Genomic DNA, 26,068 nt, shown 5'->3' on the forward strand with positions numbered 1-26,068 from the left:
CAGGATCATGCCCTGAGCCAAAGGCAGATGCTCAACTGCTAAGCCACCCAGGCGTCCCAAGAATGATATTTTCTTTGGGCTTTTTGTATGTGGCTTTTATAATATTGAGGTATGTTACCTCTATCCCTATAAAACTGTGAAGAGTTTTTATCAAGAAAGGATACAGACTTTGTCAAATGCTTTTTCTGCATCTATTGAGAGGATCATATGGTTCTTGTCCTTTTATTAATGTAGTGTATCACATTGACTGATTTGAAGATATTGAACCACTCTTGCAGCCCAGGAATAAATCCCACTTGGCTGTGGTGAATAATCCTTTTAATGTACTGATGGATCCTGATGACTAGTATTTTGGTGAGAATTTGGCATCCATGTTCATCAGGGATATTGATCTGTAATTCTCCTTTTTGATGGGGTCTTTGGTTTTGGGATCAGGGTAATGCTGGCCTCATACAAAGAGTTTGGAAGTTTTCTTTCTATTTCTGTTTTTTGAAACAACTTCAGAAGGATAGGTATTTTATTCTTTAAATGTTTGGTAGAATTCCCCTGGGAAGGCATCCGGCCCTGGTCTTTAATTTGTTGGGAGGTTTTTGATGACTGCTTCATTTGCCTTGCTGATTATGGATCTGTTTGGGTTTTCTATTTCTTCCTGTTTCAGTTTTACGTAGTTTATACGTCTCTAGGAATGTATCTGTTTCTTCCAGATTGCCTGATTTGTTGACATATAGTTGCTCATAATATGTTCTTATAATTGTATTTCTTCAGTGTTATTTATAATCTCTCTTCTTTCTTTCATGATTTTATTTCTTTGGGTGTTTTATTTCCTTGGGTATTTTAGTTTGTTTGTCCTAGAAGTTTTTTATCTTTCCTATTTTGAAAGATAGTCTTCCTGGTTAAAAGTATTGCTGGCTGCATAATTTTGTCATTTAGCACCCTAAATATATCATGCCAAGTCCTTTCTGGTCTGCCAGGCCTCTGTAGATAGGTCTGCTGCCAGTCTAATGTTTCTACCCTTGTAGTTTACAGATCTCTTGTCATGAACTGCTTTCCGGATTTTCTCTTTGTCTCTGAGATTTGCGAGTTTTACTATTATAGAGTGTTGACCTATTTTTATTGATTTGAAAGAGGATTCTCTGTGCCTCCTGGATTTACATGTCTGTTTCCTTCCCTGGATTAGAGAAATTCTCTGCTATAATTTTTGTAGTTCTTAATGATCAGTAAACTTGATCCTGGCTGGATCTTCTAAGGGAGGGGATGTTGTGCTGATTCTTGGCTGTCTTTGCTGGGGGTGGAATTGTATTGCCCTTGTCAGAGGGCCAGATTAAGTAATCTGCCCAGGATTGCTCTATGTGGCTTTTATTTCCTGAAGCCTTTTCATGCAGCTTTAGAAGATGAGAGTGAAAATGGCAGCCTCCCAATCTCCAGCCCCAGGCTCAGGGTCTCACTCCTCAGTGTGCCCTCAGGGAAACGTAGTCAGTCACTCCTGTCTCCCTGGTCTCCATCTGCACTCCAGGTGGAGTGTTTCTGTCTCAGGCATGCAATCCCGTTTCAAGTCGCCAAACCCTGTAGACTCCTGTGGCTGGTACCCACACTGTTCCTCCCAGGAGACAAATGGGGGAATCTCACAGGTTCTGCCACTTGCTGTATCCCTGCTCAGAGAGCAGTTGCACTGACTGTGCGTCGGTTCATGGTTTATGGCAATGCTGAGCTAAAAGCCCACTTCTGGACTCACTGATTGCAGCAGGTTTCCCCACTCCCATGCCTGGGAACCCTGCTGCACTCAGGCTCTTCCTGTGACCCCAAGGATCTTGAGATGACACTGTCCCACCTAGGATTCCACCCCTGCTTCACCTCCTGAGCACCTTTCAGGCAGGAATATCCCTCACGAACGGACTTCTGAAAGTTCTGATTTTGTCTTCCACTGCTATATCATTTTCTGGTGCCAGCTGGCAGAGCCCCTGCATGGTTTACTGTCCCATATATCACCTTGGATTCACTTCTCCACACCTCCTACCCTGCAGAACATGGTCGCTTTTCTATTTGTAGAGTTGCAGCTATTTTCTTAGATCTCCAGTTGAGTTTGCAGGTGTCAGATGATTTGATAGCTATCTAGGTGAGCTTCTGGGACCAGACAAAACTAAGGTCTCCTACTCCTTCACCATCTTGGACTCCATATCAATAATGATATCTTTTTAAAGTAAGAATGATTCAAGACCACTTTCTTTTATAATTTTTTTCCAAATTGAGTGAGATATATTCTTCATGTATACACACATACACACCCATATAAAGTAATTGTACATACACACACATATAAACTTTTACCTTAAGATATTTCTATGTTGAGACCATACATATGAATCTCTTTTTTTATCATTCCATTTACTGGCATCTCAGTAGACCTACTTTGTAGCCTTGGCTGTTGCTTATCATGACTCTTTGGCATTATAGTCTTCAATTATTTTCTTGGTTCCTGAAGGAAAGATGAAGTTATATTCAGTATATTTAGTTTTGCATGTTCAGTATTAGACTCTTGGAGATGAAAGAGGTACATAGTCTAATGAGTCATTCGGTGTTTGATTCCCCCACCCACACACACATACACACACACACGTGTCAATTTCTAGGGATGCTATAACAAATTAGCACAGACTTGGTGGCTTCAAACAGCAGAAGGTTATTCTCTCATAGTTACAGAGGCCTGAATTCCAAAATTAAGGTGTCAGCAGAATCACACTCCCTTCAGAGGCTCTCAGGGAAAATCTTTCCTTGCCTTTTCAGCCTCTAGTGGCTTCAGGATTCCTTGGCTTGTGGCTTTGTAACTAATTACTCCCTCCACCTTCACATGACCTTTTCCTCTGTGCGTCCCTTATACAGACATGTATTGGATATAAGCCCCCCTCCCCGATCATTGAGGACAATCTCTTCTTCAGATCCTCAGCTTACTTGCAGCCCTTTTTCCAAATAAGATCACATTCACAGAATTTGGATATGGGGACCACCATTTAGCCTATTAAGCCCCCTGAATGTATGTCCATTATTTGTTGCCCCAGTTTGTTTCTGATTGGCTGCCTCTACCCAGGATCGTTTGGATTTTGACTAACTCTGGGGTGATATCAATTTTCCTGTAACTTTTACCATTAACTTTGGTTCTCTCTGTTTGAAACCATGAGAACAAAAACAATTTTTTTTTCTCTTTCTCTCTGGAAGTCTTTCATTTGTTTTCTCTTAGATTTCTGTGCTCCAGAGTATACATCTCTGGTTCCTTCAACCATTTCTCTTAGGATTGTAATTCCTTTTCTTCTAGTGACCTAGTTATGCTGCTTCTCTAAAGCACTCAGAGGTGATAGAAAGAATTTTGAATTTATAATTGAAGACCTAATACTCAGATCATGTCTCTTCCACTAAGTAGGTGAACAAGGAAAGTCAGATTTTTTTAAACAAGGACATTGGACCACTCTACTTCGCTGCATGGTTTTTTTAGTCAAATGAGATGACCAAACCTATAAGAAAATTTCCATTTGTTTATCCATATGCTTATAAAAAAAATTAACTCCAGAACTAAACATAGATCTCTCAGTATAGTCTAATCCAGTGCAAAGTATTTGCCAGTAGCACATTTCCTGATTATGTGCTCTGTTTCTGTTAACATAGCCTGGATCACAATCACTTTGTAGTAGTCATGCCATAATTCTTTTTTCATACTAAAATTACTGTGTACTCAAGAGTTCCAAATCATCCTCAAATATAACCTATTTATTCCTTTTATATTCATTGATATGTACCATGTAGAGTTTGTGAACTTTTCAGATAATTTGGAAATTTAATTTGAAATGAATTTACTATCAATCGTTTTAATTGCCTTTTCTGTAAGACTTTTATAACAGGAAATATATAGTTCTCCTTCCAATTATTTAATAAAATACTTGCCTTTAATGAATCCTATTTGTGGAGTTAAGGACATTTTTCTAGTTGTACTTGAATGACCACATTCTTATCTAAACCTTCTATAGTTTGCTAATGTGATTTTCTATCTATATTGAATTAAGATGCCTTTGATTTGTATCTTATGTCCTAATAGTAATAGGTTTTACCCTTTAAAATGGATTTCATTTTTCTAGATTGCTTGATAGATCTAAAAATCCATGTACTTTTGTAAAGTGAGATAAATGTACAATAGTTATAAGCTGTTATATTCAACTTGAAGTGCCCCCTTAAGAATTTGAAAGCAATATAAGATATAAACTCTCCTGATGTTTGATCTGTCTTAAAATTGCCCTATTTGAACCCTTGTTTTTAATCACTCTTCAGATTTGTTTTAATGTTATGTACATACCTTGAAACTTTTTCTATAAAGAAGTCCTAATGAGGGGATCCCTGGGTGGCGCAGCAGTTTGGCGCCTGCCTTTGGCCCAGGGCGCGATCCTGGAGACCCAGGATCGAATCCCACGTCGGGCTCCTGGTGCATGGAGCCTGCTTCTCCCTCTGCCTCTGTCTCTGCCTCTCTCTCTCTCTCTGTGACTATCATAAATAAAAAATAAAAAAAAATTAAAAAAAAAAAGAAGTCCTAATGATAATAAAGTCAATGTTGTGAGATCCATTTTCCAGGAATTTAGAGACTTGGCTTTCAATGTACTTGTCTAACATTTGAAGCAGTTTCTGTATTGATAATTTGAAAGTGGAGATTATATGGATTGGAGAGCTGTGCAGATAGTCTACGTGTAATGGTTTGTAGAATAACAGCTACATAGTACAGAGCTTTAGGACTCGACCATATTTCTTCCAGAGGGCCCCTCTGTTGTTATGTCTTTACAATTACATAGTTCCTTTGCTAGCTACCTCATACAAATTTGGCTGATTCCCAAATACCCAGGGAAAGCCTAGTGTTGCACTTTGCTTATCCTGAATTTACTGTTATTTTTATGTATCTCGATTTAGGGCCACACCACATGTCCTAGTTTTTTTTTGCTGCTTCAATTAAATACGAAACTGTATCTTCTTGACGGGTGTATGAAGCATTTGGTGTTCCCTTAGCAGAGAATAAAGATAGTTCATAATCTTGCTTATTTCCCATTGGGAAATAAATGCCTGGGAAATGTGCATATAATTTAGTAGCACAACAGATTTATCTTTCAGAAACTATATTTAACCAACAACTTTTAAGAGTTTACTATAAATGTTTTTAATTCCATTTATTTTCTTTTTCCTGGAAAACAGTACACACGAAACTTTATGAAATGTGTCTTTTCTTTGGGCAATTGAAATGAACAATATACACTAATTGTCACTTTCATTTATTTCAATAGAATTATTTTATATTTTTGAGAATAGTGATATATTGCAAAACTAAGGAAGGTGTATTTTTCATCTCGATCCTATCTAATAAGTTGTGATCGATCTGACCTGTGTTTGTGTGTTTATTTCAAAGGCTAGAAATGTATGCTTAGCCTTGAGAATCAGGACAATATGAGTAGAATATAACCTTTTCTTCTTAAGTTACAGAGCTAGGACAAAGGTAGAGAGGGAAACAATATCCAAAATAACTCATTACCTTGATAAGGGTCCACAAATCTCATGCTTTTGTTAGTTCAGTGAGTCAGGTTAAAATGGAAAGTCTTATGAGAGTTCTATGGCATGACATTGCCTTGGAGAAGTAACATTGAAATAACCACCCCTGCAGATGTGAATGAATTTTGGATGAATTTTCACTCATATTAGTACTGTTGATTTGACTGGCCACCTTAAAAGAAACAGAAATCTTATACGTTGCTTTCAAGTCTGATTTTTTTCCTTTAATCTTCTTTTCTTTTAGTAGCATTTGAGATGTCAGGCCCAACGTATTAGAGGTAAAAACTTCTAGGATCTTAATTTTAGGGTGGTAAATTTGTAGTAAGTAAGTATGAAACATGGTGGCCTAACTACTTGGGGTTACTGGGTCACTCCTTTATATATTAATTAGTCCCTTGTTGCATGACCTACTCAATTTTTTGAAAGTTACTTATTTATTTAGGAAAGAAAGAGAGCATGTATGTGTTTGTGGGGAAGGACAGAGGGAAAGGGAGAGAAAGAATTCCTAGCAGACTCCCCACTAAGAATGGAGCCCCTTGCAGGGCTTAGTCCCATGACCCTGAGATCATGACCTGAGCCAAAACTGAGAGTCAGATGCTGAACTGACTGAGCCATGCGGGCACTCTGCAGTTTTTCTTGAAACAAAGCAACCATTTTCTGATTTGGCTAATTATGAAGATATTAAGGCAATAGGTTGCAATGACTATAACCAAGTGATTTAGTCCTAATCTAACCAAGTGATGATTTAATTCAAGGCCTCAGATACTTATGCTGTATTCAAGGAACTTCTATCTTTGTCAGCAACTTAGAGGTGGTTTTATTCTTGTTTTATTCAAGCTTTGGAAAACTTCTGATCCTACCGGTTTTTTTGTTGTTGGTTTTTGTTTTGTTTTGTTTTGTTTTGTTTTTTTTTTAGGTTTCCATTATATCCAAAAGGAGGGGAGAAGTTACAGTTTGATTATGGTGTCTATCTTCTGAACAAAAACATAGCACAGGTAAGTGACTTCACTCCTTTTCTACCTCGCATACAGCCTGCTTCCTTGGATTGCTAACTTTCTTTTTTTTTATAAATAAGTACTACAACTGATTATTTTATTTAACCAGTTATAGTGATAATGCAGAGTTCTTTTTTGGCCACAGTCTTATTTTATGCCATCATAAATACTACTGAGAAGCAGTGAGTACACACTCAAATCCTCCTAAGCTCAGCCGCTCTTTACTGAGATTTTCCCTCCTAATAGACTATACTTGAATGTGTGTATTTATAACTTCTTTCCTCTGTAACTTCCCACACAGCTTTCTTCTCTTAGACCACTTTTAGAGACTCATTTTGCATTGGGAGTTGTTCATGGAGTAAAATTTTAGTGCCTTTGGCAAGTCCTTAATGGTCTCTTCACCTTATTATGCAGGAATAAAAAAAAAAAAAAAGACCAACCACGTGGCCCTTCCAAGGCATCTGGGGTTTTTGTGGCTCTCTGAACATCTAGCCAGTTAGTATTATCTCATACGAATAAAGCCTTTCCATATGCTGTAGAAAGACTAACAGATGCTTGAGTTTGCATTTTCCTGAAAGAAATAGGCAGCATTTCTTTAGCATACTTGATTCTACTTCAAGAGGTATACATTCCATAAGTTTTCTAGTTCTAAAGGAAGATCAGCTTCAGTGCTTTGTTTGGAATATCACATGGATGAGTATCCACAGTTTGGCTGTTATTTAAAGACATTATCAGCTCTATCCTCAGACCTTTTATTTTTTTTTATTTTTTTTAATTTTTTTTTTAAGTTTTTATTTATTTATGATAGTCACAGAGAGAGAGAGAGAGGCAGAGACATAGGCAGAGGGAGAAGCAGGCTCCATGCACCGGGAGCCCGACGTGGGATCCGATCCCGGGTCTCCAGGATCGCGCCCTGGGCCAAAGGCAGGCGCTAAACCGCTGCACCACCCAGGGATCCCCAGACCTTTTCTTTTAATAGAAGCAACAAGGTGTGTGATGTTTTTGTTTTTAAAAGGCTGTCTCCTAGCTAAAGACTCATTGAATAGTTCCCCCTATTCTTTCCTGATAGATCTAGAGTTGCTATTCTATATGGTATCGTCTTTGCCTTGCATTTCCTCATCAGATACCAGTTTAATGTTTTTTTAATTTGATTTTTTTTTTAGATTCTTATCCTTTTCTGACAATTGGATCAAATTTCTAGTCTGCAGTCCTCAGTTAATCATTTGCTTTATAAGCTCATACTTGTTGCCCTCGCAGTCATACTGCTTTATTATTACTGCCATTCCAGCCCATATTCTTTACTCCAGGCAGTCAGGCTTGCTCACTGTCTCTGGCCTGTGACTCATCTTTCCATGTGCCATTCTTCCCACACCTGATGCTTTCCCTCCCTCCATTTTTGGCAGAAAAGTACCTTAATCTAAGAAATAGGACATCAGGGGCACCTGGCTGGCTCAGTTGGTAGAGCCTGTTACTCTTGATCTCAGGGTCATGAGTTCAAGCCATATGTTGGACACTGCTTTAAAAAAAGAAAGAAAAAAAGAAAAGGAAAGAAATAGACTTTAATTTCAAGACTGTCTTACGCTACTGATTATAGTTGTCATACAATGGAAAAGGCAATGCTTAGAACTGGTTAGAAGTGGCCTAAGAGTCCATTATAGGCGAAATCAACCCAACCGTGTCAAAAACGGCACCTGAGTCTAGAGTCTGGGGGGCAGATTGTTGGGAAGGTTGGTAGAACTAAGTTCTGATCTGAATGCAGAGGTTTGTCTCTCCTTGCTGTATTTTCTGTTTCTTGCTCTCAAGTACCTAACTTAAGGTCCAAAGTCAACTTAAGGTCCAAAGTCTGTTGGAAGATTCCAGGTGAAACCTACTCCTGATTAAAGCTAGAACCATAGTGTCTGGATTTCCTGGTAAATCCCAGCTGCAGATACACACTACATGCATACATGTATGTACACATGCACACATACACACATTCTTTCTTCTGTGAACCCAATGGGAATGCCAGAGGATGGTGTGAAAAGGTGCTAAGAATAGCCCAGCTTGCTTTGAAAACAAGACAAAGATAGAGGCTGACTGTGTACAGTAGAAAATTTGGGAAAGTCAACCCTGCACCTCAGACTTTTAGCTCAGTACCTGTTTGGTCCTCACATTGGAGCACTTCCCAAGAAGCCTCTGACTTTATTTCTGTCAACTGAACCAAGGCCACAAGTATGCTGACCTAGTTTTATTCATCTGTTTAAAAAAATAGATTGTTTCTGGTTATTCTGTATCCTCTACAACTTAATAGTCTTTGAAAATTTGAGAGACTACATTGATGTGTCATTTGGACGTGGTTTTAAGATTGGTAAGTTAATTCCTTTAAATCCAGAGAGAGTAAGCATCTTGCTCTCTGATTTTTTTTCATCTCTGCATGGCAGTTTTAAAAGGAGAGGACAATAAACTTTATAAGCAGATTTTCTTAGTTTTCAGAGTGCATTCACGAAGCCCCTTCTGACAATTTAGAAAGAAACTTTTAGCAAATTTGTGACCTTTAACCTTTTTTTTTTTCCTTCAACTCTGTGTGTTCCATCTTTTACTATTCTTGGAGAATGTTTCATTTTGTCTTTGGCCTTAACTTTATCAAAAAACCATTAATTAGTATGGCCCCAACCACATATTATATCAGTAAAAAATTTCCCAATTTTCTGCAAATTTGTTTTTCTTTACATTACATACTAATACATACTGTCAAAGGAGAGTTTGTCTTCTCAGCCAGTCTCATTTATACCCCATCTCTAGAGATGTGAACAAATCATACTATTAAAATTGCCCCACCTCAGTAATTTATAAACCAGGTTAGTGGAGGTGGATGAAAGCATTGGCATGTGTTAAAGTGCCAGAGAAAAAGGAGTGAAGTCATTATATACTGCATCCATAACTTGGTTTAGGATTTGAATAGTCAATAGGACCTTTCATCACAACCAGAAGTAGTAGTAAAATCACTTTTTTGGTAGAGGAAATGACAGAATTTAGTAATATTTGTTACTTCAGTATTTGGGATCAGTCCAGCCTGTTTTGAAAGCACTAGCTTAGAAAGACAGGCCTTCAAGTAGAAATCCTCAAGTGTTCTTTGAAGAGCTGAGAGGGTTGGTAAGGCCTGCTTGCCCTATTCCTGTCATTGCAGTCTAAAGGTATGTGTGTGTGTATGTGCTGTGCTGGATATTGAAAGTGAATATAGCAAAATGCCTTGTTTTTAGTCCCATTTAGTAATATTTTTCATGTGTCAGCCCCTTTGTCTGGAAATAGCTTTCTTTGTTGATCAACATGTAACATAATAGGAACAGGCCTGACAAAATTCAGGCACAGTCTAATGAACACTGACTTGAAAAAACAGGTTCTGCCACAATTGTAAGTTTATAAGTACATTACGTTAAAATTTGTATATAGCACAGTAGTTTGCTTTTAGTTCCTAGGGCATAAAAAGTAGTAAATCAAAAATTACAATACTTTTACATTTATGGAGAGTTTTATAGTTTGAAACATATATATCCATGTGACCCTCATTAATCACCAAATGAAAAATGCAGCTAATGTGAAATGAATTTGAAGGCAATATGGCTTTTGACCTATTGTCACTCCAGTTAGGATCACATTCTCTGAGAGGTGTGGCAGAGATGCCTTTACTTCCATTTGCTTCATTGTTCTATATGCAGTTGACCCTTAAAACAACATGGATTTGAACCATGAGGGCCCACTTATATATGGATTTTTTTTTTTTTGTGCTAAGGACAGTACTACAAATGTATTTTCTCTTTCTTATGACTTACCTAATAACATTGTCTTTTCTCTAGAATACTATAGGATTAAGCATACAGCATATAAGACATATACAGAATATGTGTTAATCACCTGGTTATGTTACTGTAAGCCTTCCAGTCAACAGTAGGCAGTTAGTAGTTAGGTTTTGGGGAGCCAAAAGTTAGATGCAGTTTTCACCATTTGGGCAGTCGGCATCCCTAACCCCTGCATTGTTCAGTGATCTGCTGTGTTTCCATCCTAAAAGTATACAGAATCAAAGAAGATGACGTTCCCAGATAGAAAAGGAACTAAATATTCATTGAGCAGAGACAGCTATTTTGCACATTATGATATTTTGAAGAGTAAGGACAATGCTTGAAATACTGTAAAGTCTCAAAAAATGTTTAATGAATGAATGAATGGTGATACACAGTTAAGAAACTGAGATCCAGAAAAATTGTGACTTATTTAAAATTGATGAATTGATTCAACAAGTTTTTTGTTGTGCATCTACTGTGCACTATATATGCTGAATTAGGTCTTAGCTGAGAGCAATGAATATGATTGCTGCCTCACAAGATCCCTGCCTCATAAATAAGACAGGTACAAAAACACAAATATTGTATGGTTCTGTGGTTCCACTTACACAAATTATCTGGACTAGGCAAATGCGTAGAGACAGAAAGTAGGTTAGAGGTTCCTGGGAGCTGGGAAAGGGGAAAATGGGAGAGTTCTTACTTAATGGGCACGGTTTATTTTTGGGGTGATGAAAAATTTTGGAAGAACATAGTGTTTGTTGATGGTTACACAACATTGTGAATGTAATGATAATGTCTTTTTATACACTTAAAAATGAATTATACACTTAAATTATACTGAATAATACACTTAACAGTGGTTTAAAAATGGCCAAAATGACACATTTTATGCAATATATTTTACCATAATTTTAAAAAATTAATATATTAAAAACCATTGAATTATACTTTTCAACGGGTGAATTATATTGTAGATGAGTTACATCACAAGCTATTTTTTAAAAAAGAAGGGAACTTGTCTCATTAAACTTATCGGCTAATAGAAAGACAGACAGTAAACAAAATAATCTTAGATTGTGATAAGTGCTGTAACAGAAATCATTAGGCAACATAATGGGAAGTAACTGGAGAGGGACCTACATTAGATAACACTGTCAAGTAAGCCTCAGGAAGTGAAACTGAGCTAAGATTTGGAGATGACAATGAACCAGCATGCAAAGAGCTGGAAAATAGTAAGTTAAGGTCATGGGAACAGTTAGTGCAGAAGCCCTGACCTAGGAAAGAGCTTGTTGTGTTTAAATAAAGGTAGATGGCTGATGTGATAGGAATATAGTTAAGTAAGGAGAGAGGTAGCCAGGGAGCATTTCATGTAAGGCCTGCAAGATTATAAAGAGTTTGAATTTTATTCTAAATACAAAGGGAAGCCATAATTTAATTTGGCTTCCTTTTGTGTTCCCTGCAAAATGATTTAAGGGGGGGAAGTAGTTTGATTTATTTTTTCCAAGATTGTTCTACCTGTTCTCATGAATTAAAACAAAAGTAAGATACCACTGAGAGGGCTATTTCAAAAGACCTGATGAGGGTTGATGGTAGTTTAGACTAGAATAGTAGGATAGAGATGGAGAGAATTGAACAGATTTAAAATATATGATAGATGGTGCTAAACATCACTAATCCTCATGCAAATGCAAATTAATACAATGAGATATCACCTCAGTATTATAAAAAAGACAAGAACTAGCAAGTGATGGCAAGGATATGGAATAAAGGAAACACTTGTGCACTGTTGGTAGGAATGTAAACTGGTGCAGCCAGAACAGAAAACCATGTAGAGGTTCCTCAAAAAATTCAAAATAAAACTATGATATGATCTAGTAATTCCTCTTGTGGGTATTGCTAATAGTGAAAACACTAACTCTAAAAGATATCTTCAAGCACATGTTCATTGTAGCATTATTTACAATGGCTAAGATAGGAAAACAACCCTAAATGTCCATCAGTGAATGAAAGGATAAAGGAAGTGTGGTATGTGTGTATACACACATACACACACACTCCCTGGAAAATTATTTAGCCATTATAAAAGAAATCCTGCCATTTGCAGCAAATGGATGGATCTTGAGGGCATTATGCTAAGTGAAACAAGTCACATAGAGAAAGACAAATGCCAAATGATCTCATTTATATGTGGAATCTTAAAACAAAAATCCAACTCAGGTACAGAGAATATTTGGTGGTTGCCACAGGTGGTGGGTTAAGAAGTGGGTAAAATGGCTGAAAATGGTCAAACAGTGTAACTTCCCATTATAAAATAAATAAGTCCTGGGGATATAATGTACAGCATAGTAACTATAGTTAATAATACTGTATCGTATATTTAAAGTTACTAAGAGAGGCACCTGAGTGACTCAGTTAAGCATCTGCCTTCGGCTCAGGTCATGATCTCAAGGTCCCAGGATCAAGGCGCATCAGGCTCCCTGCTCAGTGGGGAGTCTGCTTCTCCCTCTTCTCCCTGCTTATGCTCCCTCTTGCTACTTCTCTCCCTCTCTCTCAAATAATAAAAAAATCTTTTTAAAAAATTGCTAAGAAAGTACAGATCTTCTTTTGATTTGTGATAGGCTTACATCCTGATTAAACCCTTTGTAAGTTGAAAATACCATGTCAAAAAATGTATTTAATACAAAAACCTACTGCATGGCATAGCTTAGCCTAGTCTACCTTAAACATGGTCAGAACACTTATAATTAGCCTATAGTTAGGCAAATCATTACAAAACCCATTTTGTAATAAAGTATTGAATATCTCGTGTAATTTATTGAGTACTGTACTGAAAGTGACAGAATGGTTTTATGGGGACAAAATGGTTGTAAAGTATCAGTTATTTACCATTGTGATCACATGACTGATGCAGCTATAGCTCTCTGCTGCTGCCCAGCATCATGAGAGAGGATCATACCACATATCATCAGCCTGGGAAAAGATCAAAATTCAGACTTCGAAATATGTTTCTAGTGAATGTACATCACTTTCAACCATCCATAACCCACACCATTGAAAAAATCATAAGTCAAATCATTTTAAGTCAGAGACTATCCATGTAACTTAAATTCTTACCCTAAGAAAGGTCTCACCCTAAGGGAAAAAAAGTAATTGTACTGTGTTGGATGACTAGACTAATTGTGACAATCATTTTGCAGCATATGTATCTACTGAATCATTTTGTTGTATACCTGAAACTAATACAATATTTCATGTCAATTATATATTAACAAAAAATAACAGAGTATATTTATGGAAGATGAACTAATGGATTAACTATGGGAATTAAGGGAAAGGGACTAACCAAGAGTGACTCCTAGGCTTTGTGTACGAACAACTAGATAGATGAAAATGCCATTTATTGAAATAGGGAAGGGTCTAGAAGAGGGGAGTAGGGAAACCAAAAGTTCTGCTTTAGAACTATTAAGTTTGAGTTACCTTTTAGAAATCCAAATAGAGTCATCAAATAGGCAACAAGGTATTTGGATCTGCAACTCAGGGTAGAGAGGTCAGTAGTGGAGATACAAGTTTGGGAGTCATCAATATAAAAAATGATATTTAAATCCATGGAACTGGATGATATCAACCAGGGAGAGAATGCAGAGCTGAAAAGAGAAATACAAATACAAACAAACATAAAATGGGATTTAGTTCTGGGAAATCACATTTAGAAGTTGGATAGAGAAGGATGAACTAGCAAAGACTGAGAGGAATGACCAAACAGGTAAAGGGAAACCAGGAGAAAGTAGTAATTGGGAAACTAAAGAAGTAAATTTCTGGGAGGAGCCCATAGTTGATAACTATGTCAAATCCTTCTGTAAGATGAAGTATCCAGTAGACTTGGGAACATGGAAGTCATTGATAAGCAGTTTCAGTAGATCAGTAGGTGTGTTGAAGAGTGAATAAGAAGTGAAATGACATTGATTGTAGATACTCTTTTGAGGTTTTTTTTTTTTTGTGAAGTGAAATAGATAAATGGATTCATAACTGGAAAATACTGGGGTTAAGGAAGGTCTTTTGTTGGGTTTTGTTTGTTTACTTTGTGGGAACATGGAGTTTGTTTTTTTAAGATGGGAAATATCAGGCCATGTTTATATGCTGATGAGAGCGATCAAATGAAAAAGAAAAATTATCAAATAAAAAAGATCAAAAAGATAGAGAAGGGAAACTTGGAGTAAAGTCTTTGAAAATGGGAAAGGAAATAGGATACAGAACATAAGTGAACATGTTGACCTAAAATAAGAAAAGGGAACACTTTCTACAAACTTAGTTTAAAAAAAAAAAAGCCAGTTTCATTTAAGAATGCCATTGATGAAGTAGTAAAATTATTGACCGTGAGTACGTATCTTTTCAGTATTCTGTGTGATGGAAAGGGACATAGACAATAAAGCACTTCTGCTGCATACTGAAGTATAATGGAAAGTTTCAAAGAACAGCACTTGTGCAATTGAATTGCTAACTAAACTACCTGATTTTTCACGGAGCACCATCTTTACTTGAATGACTAAGTCAACAAACTATTCAGACTTAGATATTTAGAAAATACTCTGAAAAATGAAGTAAGCCCCTCAAAGGAAATCAACTGATGACAAAATTTAAGATTTTAAATGAAAACTAGTATTTTGGAAATTTTACATTTGCCACCATGAGAGATTGACAACTTTCCATTCCTCAAGGATGTTTTTGATGAGATTGGTAGTGGTATTTAATAAATGTGATTTTTAAATATTGTGTAATGAATATGTCAACATTTAAAATCTGTGTAACTAGTTAGCCATTATTTTCCAGGTGACCAGTATATATGCTGTAAAATCACATACCAGGTAAAGACCTCTTTAAAGTGGAAAAAAAAAAAAGATTTTAATGTAATAGATGTGAAAAGTATATTGGTGTGGTTTCAGATTCTACATTGATAACTAACATTTAAGAAGCTACTACTTGTTGAGGAGTGTCTGGCTGCCTCAGTCAGGGGAGCGTGCTACTCTTGACCTCAGAATGTGAGTTCAAGCCCCACATTGGGTGTAGAGATCACTTAAAAATAAAATCTTAAAAAAAAAACAAAAACAAATAATTACTTGTTGAGTGTGGGGTAGTATCAGAGAAGAATATCCATAATTATCCAAAAAGGCTATTAAAATACTCCTTTCTTTTCCAACTGTATTATCAGTATGAAGCTGGATTTTCTTAGGAAACAACATATGGTTACAAAATAAATGCAGAATATATAAGCATCTAGCTGTCTTCTGTTATAGTAAATATTGCAAAAGACACTTGGAAAAATGTAAAACAATGTCACTCATCTAAATTTCTTTTTTAGAAAATATACTTGTTTTTCATTTAAAATATTATTTATATTAACAAGTAATAGATTTTATTTTATGTTTAAGATTTTATTTATTTATTTGAGAGAAAAGGAGTGAGAGAGCAAGCACGAGTTGGGAGGCGGGTAGGGCTAGAGGAAGAGGGAGAAACAGACTCCCTACTGAGCATGGAGCCTGATGTGGGGCTTGATCCCAGAACTCTGGGATCATGACCTGAGCTGAGGGCAGGCACTTAACTGACTGAGCCACCCAGGCACCCCTCTATTGTTATTTTTAAATAATTAAACATGTAAAAGTTTTCTCAACTGTAATTTCTAAACATTGGTATAAATGATCCATATTTTAAAAAGCTCTCTAACGTCCTCAGAAATTTTAAGAAGTATAGAGATCTTGAGAACAAAAAGTTTGAGAACCCCACTGTCCTAGGGAACGTGGCCACCCAGATTTCCTATGAAACACCTAGTTGCTCACAGTCTGATAAGACACACCGTTTTTTTTTTTAAACAACTCATTATTTTGTTTTGTTTTTAAAGATTTTATTTATTTATTCATGAGAGACACAGAGAGAGGCAGAGACATAGGCAGAGGGAGAAGCAGGCTCCATGCAGGCAGCCCATGCAAGAAGCCTGGGACTTGATCCCAGGACTCCAGGATCACACCATGTGCCAAAGGCAGACGCTCAACCTTTGAGCCACCCAGGCATATCCTGTGATATGACACATCTATTGGTTCCCCAAATTTGGAACATCATGTAAGAGCCTTACCAGTCTGAACTCTGATAAATGTTCAGTATAAGTCATAAGAGTAGCAGCTGTCAGCGGGCTCTTTCCTTATTTCCTTTGGCTTTTCCTAAGCCAGGCCTCTTCTTTCTTGAAAGTTCAGGGACTTAACAGTAATATTTTGAGGATCTAGTTTACAAATACTAATGATGATTTAGATTTGTTTTGAATGTAATGGCCTTTTATTATACTTTTACTTCTGTATCACATTTCATGCTCCATGAAGCATGTTGACCAGGTCTATCTTTATAGATAAGAAATTGAGCTGCAGCTATGCTGACTTCTACAGGACAACAAAACTATTAAATGGCAGACAAATCAAGACCAACTCTTCTGATGTCAATCCAGCTATATCCCACTGACATTTCTTTCCCATTTCTTTCTTTCTTTTTAAATTTTTTTAAAAATGTGGGCCTTCTTACAATCCTATTGAGGTAGGTAAGTCACAGACAGTGATCTTCCTTTTGCAGATGGGACACTTGAGACTGTGAGTTCAGTAGAAGAATCAAGATTAGACCCTGGAGACGACTTCATGACCGGTCTTCCTTTTACTCTATTACCTCCCTTCCCCTCAGGTTATTTTAAGACTTCATAGAAAGTAAAAGCATCTCCTTCCAAAAACAGTTGGAAACCTCTCTTCTGCCAAAGACATGCTCTTTCTCTAAACGTTGACTACTCGTGGGGCCAGAGTACAACTATTTAGAAGGGATCAATGCCAGCTTATACCCTGCAGCTTAAATTCATGTCTATTTCTTCAACATACAGTCCAATCTATATGACACATGGGGAGAAAATGCATTTTTATTTTCTTAATTCTTGGTATCAAGAATACAAATTCCAAGGATGTTTTAATAGTTACACTGCCATTTTCTCCCTCTGCTACCTACAGAATTTGCCGGTAATGTAGTAGAAACTTCTTTTAAGTCCTATACCTATATCTTTAACAAAAAACAAAAAACAAAACCTTTACCGAGATATAATCCACATATCATACAATTCATCCATTTAAAATGTGCAGTTTGATGGTTTTTAGTATATTCATTGAGTTGTGCAACTATTATCACAGTCAGCTTTTTATTGGCCCCAAAGAAATCTTGTACTTGTTACCTACTCCTCATTCCCCAAGACCTCCATCCCTAGGCAGCCATCATTCTACTTTTTGTTTCTAAAGCCAAATCATTTTGGCTATTTGAAGATATATATGGATATACCACATTTTATTCATCAGTTGGTAGACATTTGGATTGTTTACACTCTTTGGTTATTGTGTATAATATTGCTATGAGCATTCATGTACAGGTTTTTGTGAGGATATATGTTTTCATTACTCTTGGGTATTTCTGTAGGAGTGGAATTGCTGAGCCATCTGGTAACAGTTTAACATTTTGAGAAATTACCAGACTATTTTCTAAAGCAGCTGCACCCTTTGACCTTACCAGCAGTAGTATATAAGAGTTTCAGTTTCCCCACACATCCTCACCAGCTCTTGTTATTTTCTGTGTTTTTGATTAAGCCATCCTGCTGGATGCAACATGGTATGTCATGATTTTGAGTTGAACTTTCCTTTTTTTTTTAATTTTTATTTATTTATGATAGTCACAGAGAGAGAGAGAGAGGCAGAGACACAGGCAAAGGGAGAAGCAGGCTCCATGCACCGGGAGCCCGACGTGGGATTCGATCCCGGGTCTCCAGGATCGTGCCCTGGGCCAAAGGCAGGCGCCAAACCGCTGCGCCACCCAGGGATCCCTGAGTTGAACTTTCCTAATGGTTAATGATGTTGTGTATATTTTCATGTGTTTATTGGACATTTGTAATATGTTCTTTGGAGAAATGTTAAGTCAGGCCCCTAGCCCATTTTTAAATTGGATTATTTGTCTTTGTTATTGAGTTGTAAGAGTACTTTATATAACCTAGACACAAGTCCCTTCTCATGTGTATGATTTGCAAATATGTTCTCCCATTCCATCGGCTATCTTTTTCACTTTCTTGATAGTGTCTATTAAAGCACAAAGGTTTTTAGATTTTAAGTTTTTATTTAAATTCCAGTTAGTTAATATACAGTGTAATATTAGTTTTCAGGTGTATAATATCATTATTCAGCATGTCCATAAATCACCTGGTGCTCATTACAACCAGTGCACTCCTTAGTACCCATCACCCATTTAACCCATCCTCCGGCCAGAATGGCTAAAATAAACAATACAAGAAACAACAGATGTTGGCAAGGATGTGGAGAAAGGAAAACCCTATTGCACTATTGTTGGGAACACAAACTGGTCTTGCCACTCTGAAAACAGTATGGAATTTCCTCAAGAACTTAAAAATAGAACACCTACCATCCAGCCATTGCACTACTAGGCATTTACCCAAAGAATACAAAAACACTAATTCATACATGCACCCCTATGTTTATAGCAGAATCATCTACAGTAGTCAAATCATAGAAACAGCCCAAATGCCCATCAACTGATGAATAAAGAAGAGGTGATATATATACATAAAATGGAATATTACTCAGCCATAAAAAGGAATGAAATCTTCCTGTCATGACATGTTTGAAGCTAGAGAAGATTATGCTAGGTGAAAGGTTTTTAGTTTTGATAAAGTCATTTTTTAAAATATTTATTTATTTATATTTATATTAGAAAGAAAGAGAGACCATGAGAGCAAGGAGAGGTAGAAGGAGAAACAGAATCCTCAAGCAGACTCTGTGCTGAGCGCAGAGCCTGACGTGGGACTATCTCACAACCCTGAGACCATGACCTGAGCCAAATCCAAGAATCAGACACTTGGCTGACTGTGCCACCCAAGCACTGCAATAAAGTCCTATCTATCTATCTATCTATCTATCTATCTATCTATCTATCTATCTACCTACCTACCTACCTACCTACCTCCTTGCTTCTGCTTTTGGTGTCAAAAAAAATCTGAGAAAGCTTAGCACAAGGTTTGCTTTTGTGTAGTTTTAGCTCATATGTTTAGGTCTGTGATCCATTTTGAATTAATTTTTTTGTAGAACCATTTCAGTTATTAACGAGGTTGCCAGACATTTTTAGTGAAATGTTGGAGATGATCACTGTACTCTTTAAAGCTGAGTGATAAATTGACAGGGCAAAATAATTTATTTTTACTTTTGTTGAACATTTTTTCTCACTTTAAACTGAAACTAGAAATCCAGTGTCAAAAATATCTTTCCAGGGGATCCCTGGGTGGCGCAGTGGTTTGGCACCTGCCTTTGGCCCAGGGTGCAGTCCTGGAGACCCAGGATCGAGTCCCAAGTCGGGCTCCCGGTGCATGGAGCCTGCTTCTCCCTCTGCCTGTGTCTCTGCCTCTCTCTCTCTCTCTCTCTCTCTCTCTCTCTCTCTCTCATAAATTTAAAAAAATTTAAAAAAAAGAGAAATACAGAGTATTTAGTTCAGAGAAGGTAGACTATGAACTCTGGTTTTTTTGGGGTTTTTTTTTGTGGTTAAGCCTCATGAAATGAATTATGAGAACTAATATCTATTTAAAAGTCTGATTTTAGTTGGCATCAAAGGAATAGTCATAACTTAGGTATAAGCATATATTTAAGGACACGAACTTCAAAAAATTATTATATATAAATTTTGGTACCTATTAGAGAAAAGCATTTTTAAATGTCCAGACCTGGGTTTCCAGAGTTGATAAAATTATTATCCTGATGGATATAACTTTATCAAGACCAAAATCCTAGAATAAAATGAACTAAAAGAAATGTAGCATAGCTGAGTGTTTAAGAGCAAATACTATGGATCTGCCAGGGTTCAAATGCTAGTTGTATCACTTTAGCTATATGATTTTGAATAAGTTACTTAATCTCTGTGTACCTCAGTATCCTGTAAAATGGGAATAACTACAATAATAATAATAATACCTATAAGTATAGTTCCTATCTCTTAGAGTTGTTATGAGGATTAAATAATATTTGTAAAGATTTAGAATAGTGCCTGGAATAGAGTAAGTGCTAAATAAATGTTTGCTAAATACATAAAATGCAAAGTACAGTATAATCTTTGTGATAAAGAAATCCCATATTTCACAAATACAAAATGAATGAGATGACAATGTGTGGAAGTAGATTACAAGCTAGATACAAGTTACAAATAAGTAAAGAAGGGGGGAAATTGCCTGTAAAGCTGCATTGGTGAGTATCATCTATATGGGAGGAAAATATTCAAATACCTTGTTCACTATAAATGAGCTTTTAGTTTCAAGCTAAGGTAACAGGTTTGTTTGTTTGTTTGTTTTTTGAAACAGAAACAACTTATGTAAATGAGCCAATCTCATCATAAATTTGTTTTTAAAATATAGAAAAAATATAAAGAAAAGCAAAACCACTTGGGATTCTATTACTCAGGGACAACCATTGTAATATCTTGATGAACACCTTTCCAAACATCTGTGCAAACATATATACATAAGTTAAATAGGTAACATTTTATGTAAATGGTTTCAAACCGTGCATTCTATTGTTTTTTTCATTTAACTATATTGTGAAGATAGATTCATGTTGATGAATATAGTTGTGTAAAATTTTGTTGTCTGCATTGCCTTCTGTTGTATGGACATGCTGTAATTAACAGTTTCCTTATTGATGGACATACAGATTGTTTTCCGTTATTTCTTTATTGCAAACAGCTTTGTGATGAGGAAGCATCCTTCTACTTAATTATACCTGTCTCAGTTATTTGCTTAGGATAAATAGTTTATTGCTGGGTCAAAGAATATATACATTTTAAAGTTATATATAGGTACTTCCTTACCTTCTTGACAATATTATATATTCTGTGTTGTGGCATGTTGTGAATTTATTAGCCTTTTTTTTAATGTGAGAGAAGAAATAGATCTCTAGCTTTTATTTGTAGCTTTTTATTATTAGTGAATGTTAGATCCAGGTAGTTCATATATTTATTTCCTGTTTCAGGTTCTTTTGTGAATGACCAATACCTTTCGATAAATATTCCTTTTTAAAAATTATAGGTAGGCTGTAGAACTCCCAAAATGACATAAGATACAAGGAAATAGGGATGCCTGGATGGTCAGCGGTTGAGCGCCTCCCTTCAGCTCGGGGGGGGGGGGTGATCCCAGAGTCCTGGGATCGAGTCCCACGTCGGGCTCCCCTTGGGGAGCCTGCTTCTCCCTCTGCCTCTCTCTCTCTCTCTCTCTCTCTCTCTTTCTCTCTCTCTTTCTCTCTCTCTCTTCTCTTTCTCTCTCATGAATAAATAAAATCTTAAAAAAAAAGATACAAGGAAATAATGCATAGACCTTGCAACTAAATGTGAAGAATTCGCTAGTCACAGACTTGAGTCAGCCTTTATTTCTGTTTTTACCTCCTTTCAACCCCATCCTCTCGAGGATTGTCCCTGCCCTTGCTATGCAAAAGCTCTCTGGTATTAGGGCAACAGCTGGAGGAAGGCAGCTTTTGGAAGAGCTTCTAAACTCCCATCTCCCATTGCCTGGCTCATTTCTTCATTCTTTTCTTCTGCTTTGGCACTCTTTATTTGCTGTAAATCCTTCTTTTCAGTCATCTAGTCCTGTGACTGGTACAACTATTTCTGTTGACTCTCTTGGTGTTTCTGTGGCTGCAAGTAGGGCTGATTCAGCACTTACTCTGTGTCAGGTGCAGGATTGGGCACTGGGGAGAGACCAGGACAAATAGGACTGGGTTCCTAGACCTAGTGCTCACCTTCTAACCAACACCACAGTGTGGTTTGCGCTTCTGACAAAGATGTGTGAAACTTTCTTTGGGAGGTATGCCTAAAGGAAACATTCAAGCTGCACCTATAAGGGCGAGTCCAAGTTTGCTCTGAAAGTAGAGGGAAGGGAAGTAGAGAGGGGAAAGTAAAGACTCCCCACCATTACCACCAAACAGAGGTATGAATGTGAACAAAACTCAGAGCAGACATAACAAAGCTCTTGATGACATGTGTTCCTGGACAATGAGCATCTCTTCTCACTTCTACAACATATTACCCTTACCTGGGGTGTGACATTTTTAATTAGGGAGAATATTACATTCCTAGAGTGCTCCCCCGAAATTTAGTGGTATTTTTTTCTGTTTTGCTGTTTGCAAACTGATCTGATATTTTTAACTCATAATGGAATAATTTTAGAATTGCATAAAAGATGTGGTGCCATATATTCAAGGTATTAAAACAAAAAATACAAATCTCTTGTTCTAGTCACCCTTATGAAAACAGAAAGTGAGTCAGGATTTGACTCTTCTGGATTAAACATGGTAGATTGCACTTTAAGCATTAAATTTTGATTTCTTCTCTTACTGTTTGGTATAATAGTTACACAGATAATCATAATGATGTTTTTAGCTTACCATTGTACAGGTAACAGAGCACTTTTCTTATAACATCCCATAGCCCTATGAGGCATAAAATTATTGTTGTCTTCTTTTGCTAATAAGTAAGCTAAGCTAAGCTTTGAAAAGTTAAGTGCACCACTTTAAGGTCACACAGAGCCATTAATTGGTAGAACCAAAACTTGAACCTTAGTTTTCTGATTCAAAACGTAAAATCTCTAGCTTTTAGGGGTAGATAGCACAGCTGATTTGAGATTCTAGATTTTGAAACTTGTAATGATTATATTTTGCTAATTTATCTTTTAAGAAAAGACAGTTATTCTAATATAACCAAAGTTTTCTGTGGATAGAGCCAAATCATAGTCTTCCATTTAGAGCACTAGTTTATAGATATTTATGTCAGTTAGTTTAAAAGATGTATATATTATAAACTCAGGCTAGCATTTTACATTTAAATAAGTTGGGCAGATAAAATGGGAAGAATGAAATTTTATCATCCAATGGACTCCAAAAAGGTAGATGAAATGGTTTAATGGAAAGAACATAGCGCCAACAATTACAAATTTTCGTGTTCTATTCCATCTTTCTACTTGCTGATACCTTGGGCAAGTGGTTTCTGTTGGGTTGTCTCATCTAAAGAGTAAAGGGGTTAAACTTTATGTACTTTGAGGTCCATATCAGTCCTAATACTCTTTGAATTTGTGCCTTTTGACTTTACCACTCATATTTCAATCTGTTTGTTGCTCTTTTTTTTATTATTACATTCAAGTTTTTTGATTTACCACAGCAAGATCAAAAAGATTTTATGATTCTCTAAGATAAAATTTGTGAACAGTATGCTATATGGTAGTGATTTTGTTTGTAGAAAATAATCAGGGATTGATGGAGTACCATTCCAGGTAAATCATGGGTCAGTAGAAATCCATATGACATGGACTTATAATAAGAATTTTCACCTTTGGAGAAGCCTGGGTGGCTCAGCAGTTTAGCGCCGCCTCCAGCCCAGGGCCTGATCTGGAGACCCAGGTTTGAGTCCCGCATCAGGCTCCCTGCATGGAGCCTGTTTCTCCCTCTGCCTGTGTCTCTGCCTCTCTCTCTCTCTCTCTCTGTCTCTCATGAATAAATAAAATCTTTTTAAAAAAAGATTCTTATAAAAATAAAAAAAAAGAATTTTCACCTTTGATTTAGTAATTCTTCTTGGAAAGTCTATCATAAGGAAATACTTCTAACTTCGTGAAAACAGTTAAAGGTGTTTATCATAACTGAAAATAGCTATCTAGGGTTAGGTTAAATAAACTGAGGAGCATCCATGGTCAATAAAGTGTTTATGAAGATTAGGTAATAGTACAGAAGTACATTTGCTATTAGTGAAGAAAGGAGGATATGAAGTTAAATGTATATGCTACAGTTATGGAAAATTAAAATTTTAAAGGCAAAAATAAACATTGACCCTTAATGTAGGGGGGAAATACTGCCCAGATGTATGCCAAAATTGTGTTATATGTTTGTTTTGTGGGATTTTGCACAATTTTTCTACTTCTCTATTTCTTTTTATTGAGTACATTATTGCTTTTATAATAAAATGTGTATATATATAATAATATTTAAAATATATACTAAAATATATAATTATATATTTTTTCAGGTAACCACCAAGGCCTAGTACGATTTCTTGACATTCTCAAAATGGCACCAGTGCTTTGTGGCAAACCTGGGACTAGAAACCACATTCTTTAATCTATCCGTTAGTGCTAGGCTTCTACCATCAAATTGTAATGATATGCAAGCAGGTATAAAGATTCCAGCTTTCAAGAGGTTACCTAGGTACATTTTTTTCTTAATACTATGTGTTTTCCCTTTGGTATTCATTAGTTCTTCGTAAAATTAACAAAGTATTTTTTTTTTTTTTGTACTTTTGAAAATACAACAGTGTTCCATTGGCTGCGTAGGTTTTAGGGCAGTATAATGTGGTCAGAAACACAAGCACAGATGGACATAAGGTAAATTCTTGATTCAGTATTGTCATTTGATGACTGCAGTATTCTATAAGAAATTTCTCTCTGGGCCTCAATGTCTTTATGTATATAATGGGGCTTAAAGAGGTCTATTGTGCAACATGATGTTGTTGTTGCCTTTTATAAACAACTCTGAAGCATTTCTGTCTTTCTCCCCATTGTGTTTACCTTTACAAAAAATAGTTGTAGCTCGTTTTTAGACCCCCTTGCTAGGCCACTTAACATATATAGAGAAAGCCATATATTCATCCTAGCTTCAGTTTTGCCTCAAACTATTTCTCTGGAGTTTTCTAACTCAGTGTGCCTCTTAACCTACTGGAACAGTAGGCAAGTCTCTTCATCTTTCTAAGCCCTCCTTCTAAAATAAGAATGTTGAGGTAAATAATCTCTCCGTTTCCTTTTAGCAATAATGTTCTATGATTCCTCCCAGTCTTGTTTTGAGCACATGTATGATAAAAACAAAACAAAACAAAAACCCCAACACACACACACACACTCCAATTGGTTTCTCTTAAAGTAGTGGTGATGGGAGTGCAAATTGATAAAAATCATTTTAGAAAACAATTTGGCATTATCCAGTGAGGTTGAAGATACGCATATGAGAATGTTTATGGCAGCAGTAATCGTAATAGCCAGAGACTGGAAACAGCTTAAACTCTGTCAGCAATATGTTTATCATTAATCATGATATATTTATGTAATGGAATACTGTGTAGCCATAGAACCATAGCTGTATGCAATGATAAGGATGGATTTCGCAAACATAATGTTGAGTAAAAGAAGCAAAACAAAAGAGAATTTCCACAATGTTACTCCATTTATGTATAGTTTTCAAAAATTAGCAAGGTTAAACTATATTGTGAGGGATGGAAACTATACAAAAAGTAAGCATGGTCACCACCTCTGGGAAAGAAGAGGGATAATAATGAGAAAGGGGCTTCTGGGGATCTTCTGGGACACCCAGAGCATTCTGTGTCTTAACTGAAGCTGCACAGGGGTTTGCTTCATTATGGTTTTTAAGCAATGCACATACGTGTTTTAAGCATTTTGCTCTATGTATGTTTTATCTTCACGTGAAAACATAGAATAACAACAATTTAAGAAGTGTATGTAGTACTGTTTCAGCGAATTCTTCTAGTCTCTGAAAAATACTTGCTTATTACTAAGGACTTGATATTTCAGTGTCCTATACCAGAAGAAAA

At 36.4% G+C, this 26,068-nt stretch overlaps 1 protein-coding gene across 5 annotated transcripts in view; it reads left to right on the forward strand.

The window, feature by feature from the left end:
* UVRAG (UV radiation resistance associated) overlaps positions 1–26,068 on the forward strand; it is a 309,399-nt gene that overhangs the window by 225,912 nt on the left and 57,419 nt on the right. For 4 of the 5 annotated variants that reach the window (XR_008663846.1, XR_008663847.1, XM_055320492.1 and 1 more), the window contains exon 13: positions 6,485–6,563. Coding sequence is in view for 3 of the 5 variants with exons in the window: in XM_055320492.1 (XP_055176467.1) it covers positions 6,485–6,563 (79 nt within the window). In the remaining 2 variants the exon portion in view is untranslated. Of the gene's footprint in view, positions 1–6,484; positions 6,564–24,496; positions 24,675–26,068 lie in introns of those variants that run through there. The other variant, XM_055320491.1, reaches the window with a different exon arrangement.

The sequence above is a fragment of the Nyctereutes procyonoides genome, unplaced genomic scaffold, assembly GCF_905146905.1.
Source record: "Nyctereutes procyonoides isolate TBG_1078 unplaced genomic scaffold, NYPRO_anot_genome, whole genome shotgun sequence".
NCBI lineage: Eukaryota > Metazoa > Chordata > Mammalia > Carnivora > Canidae > Nyctereutes > Nyctereutes procyonoides.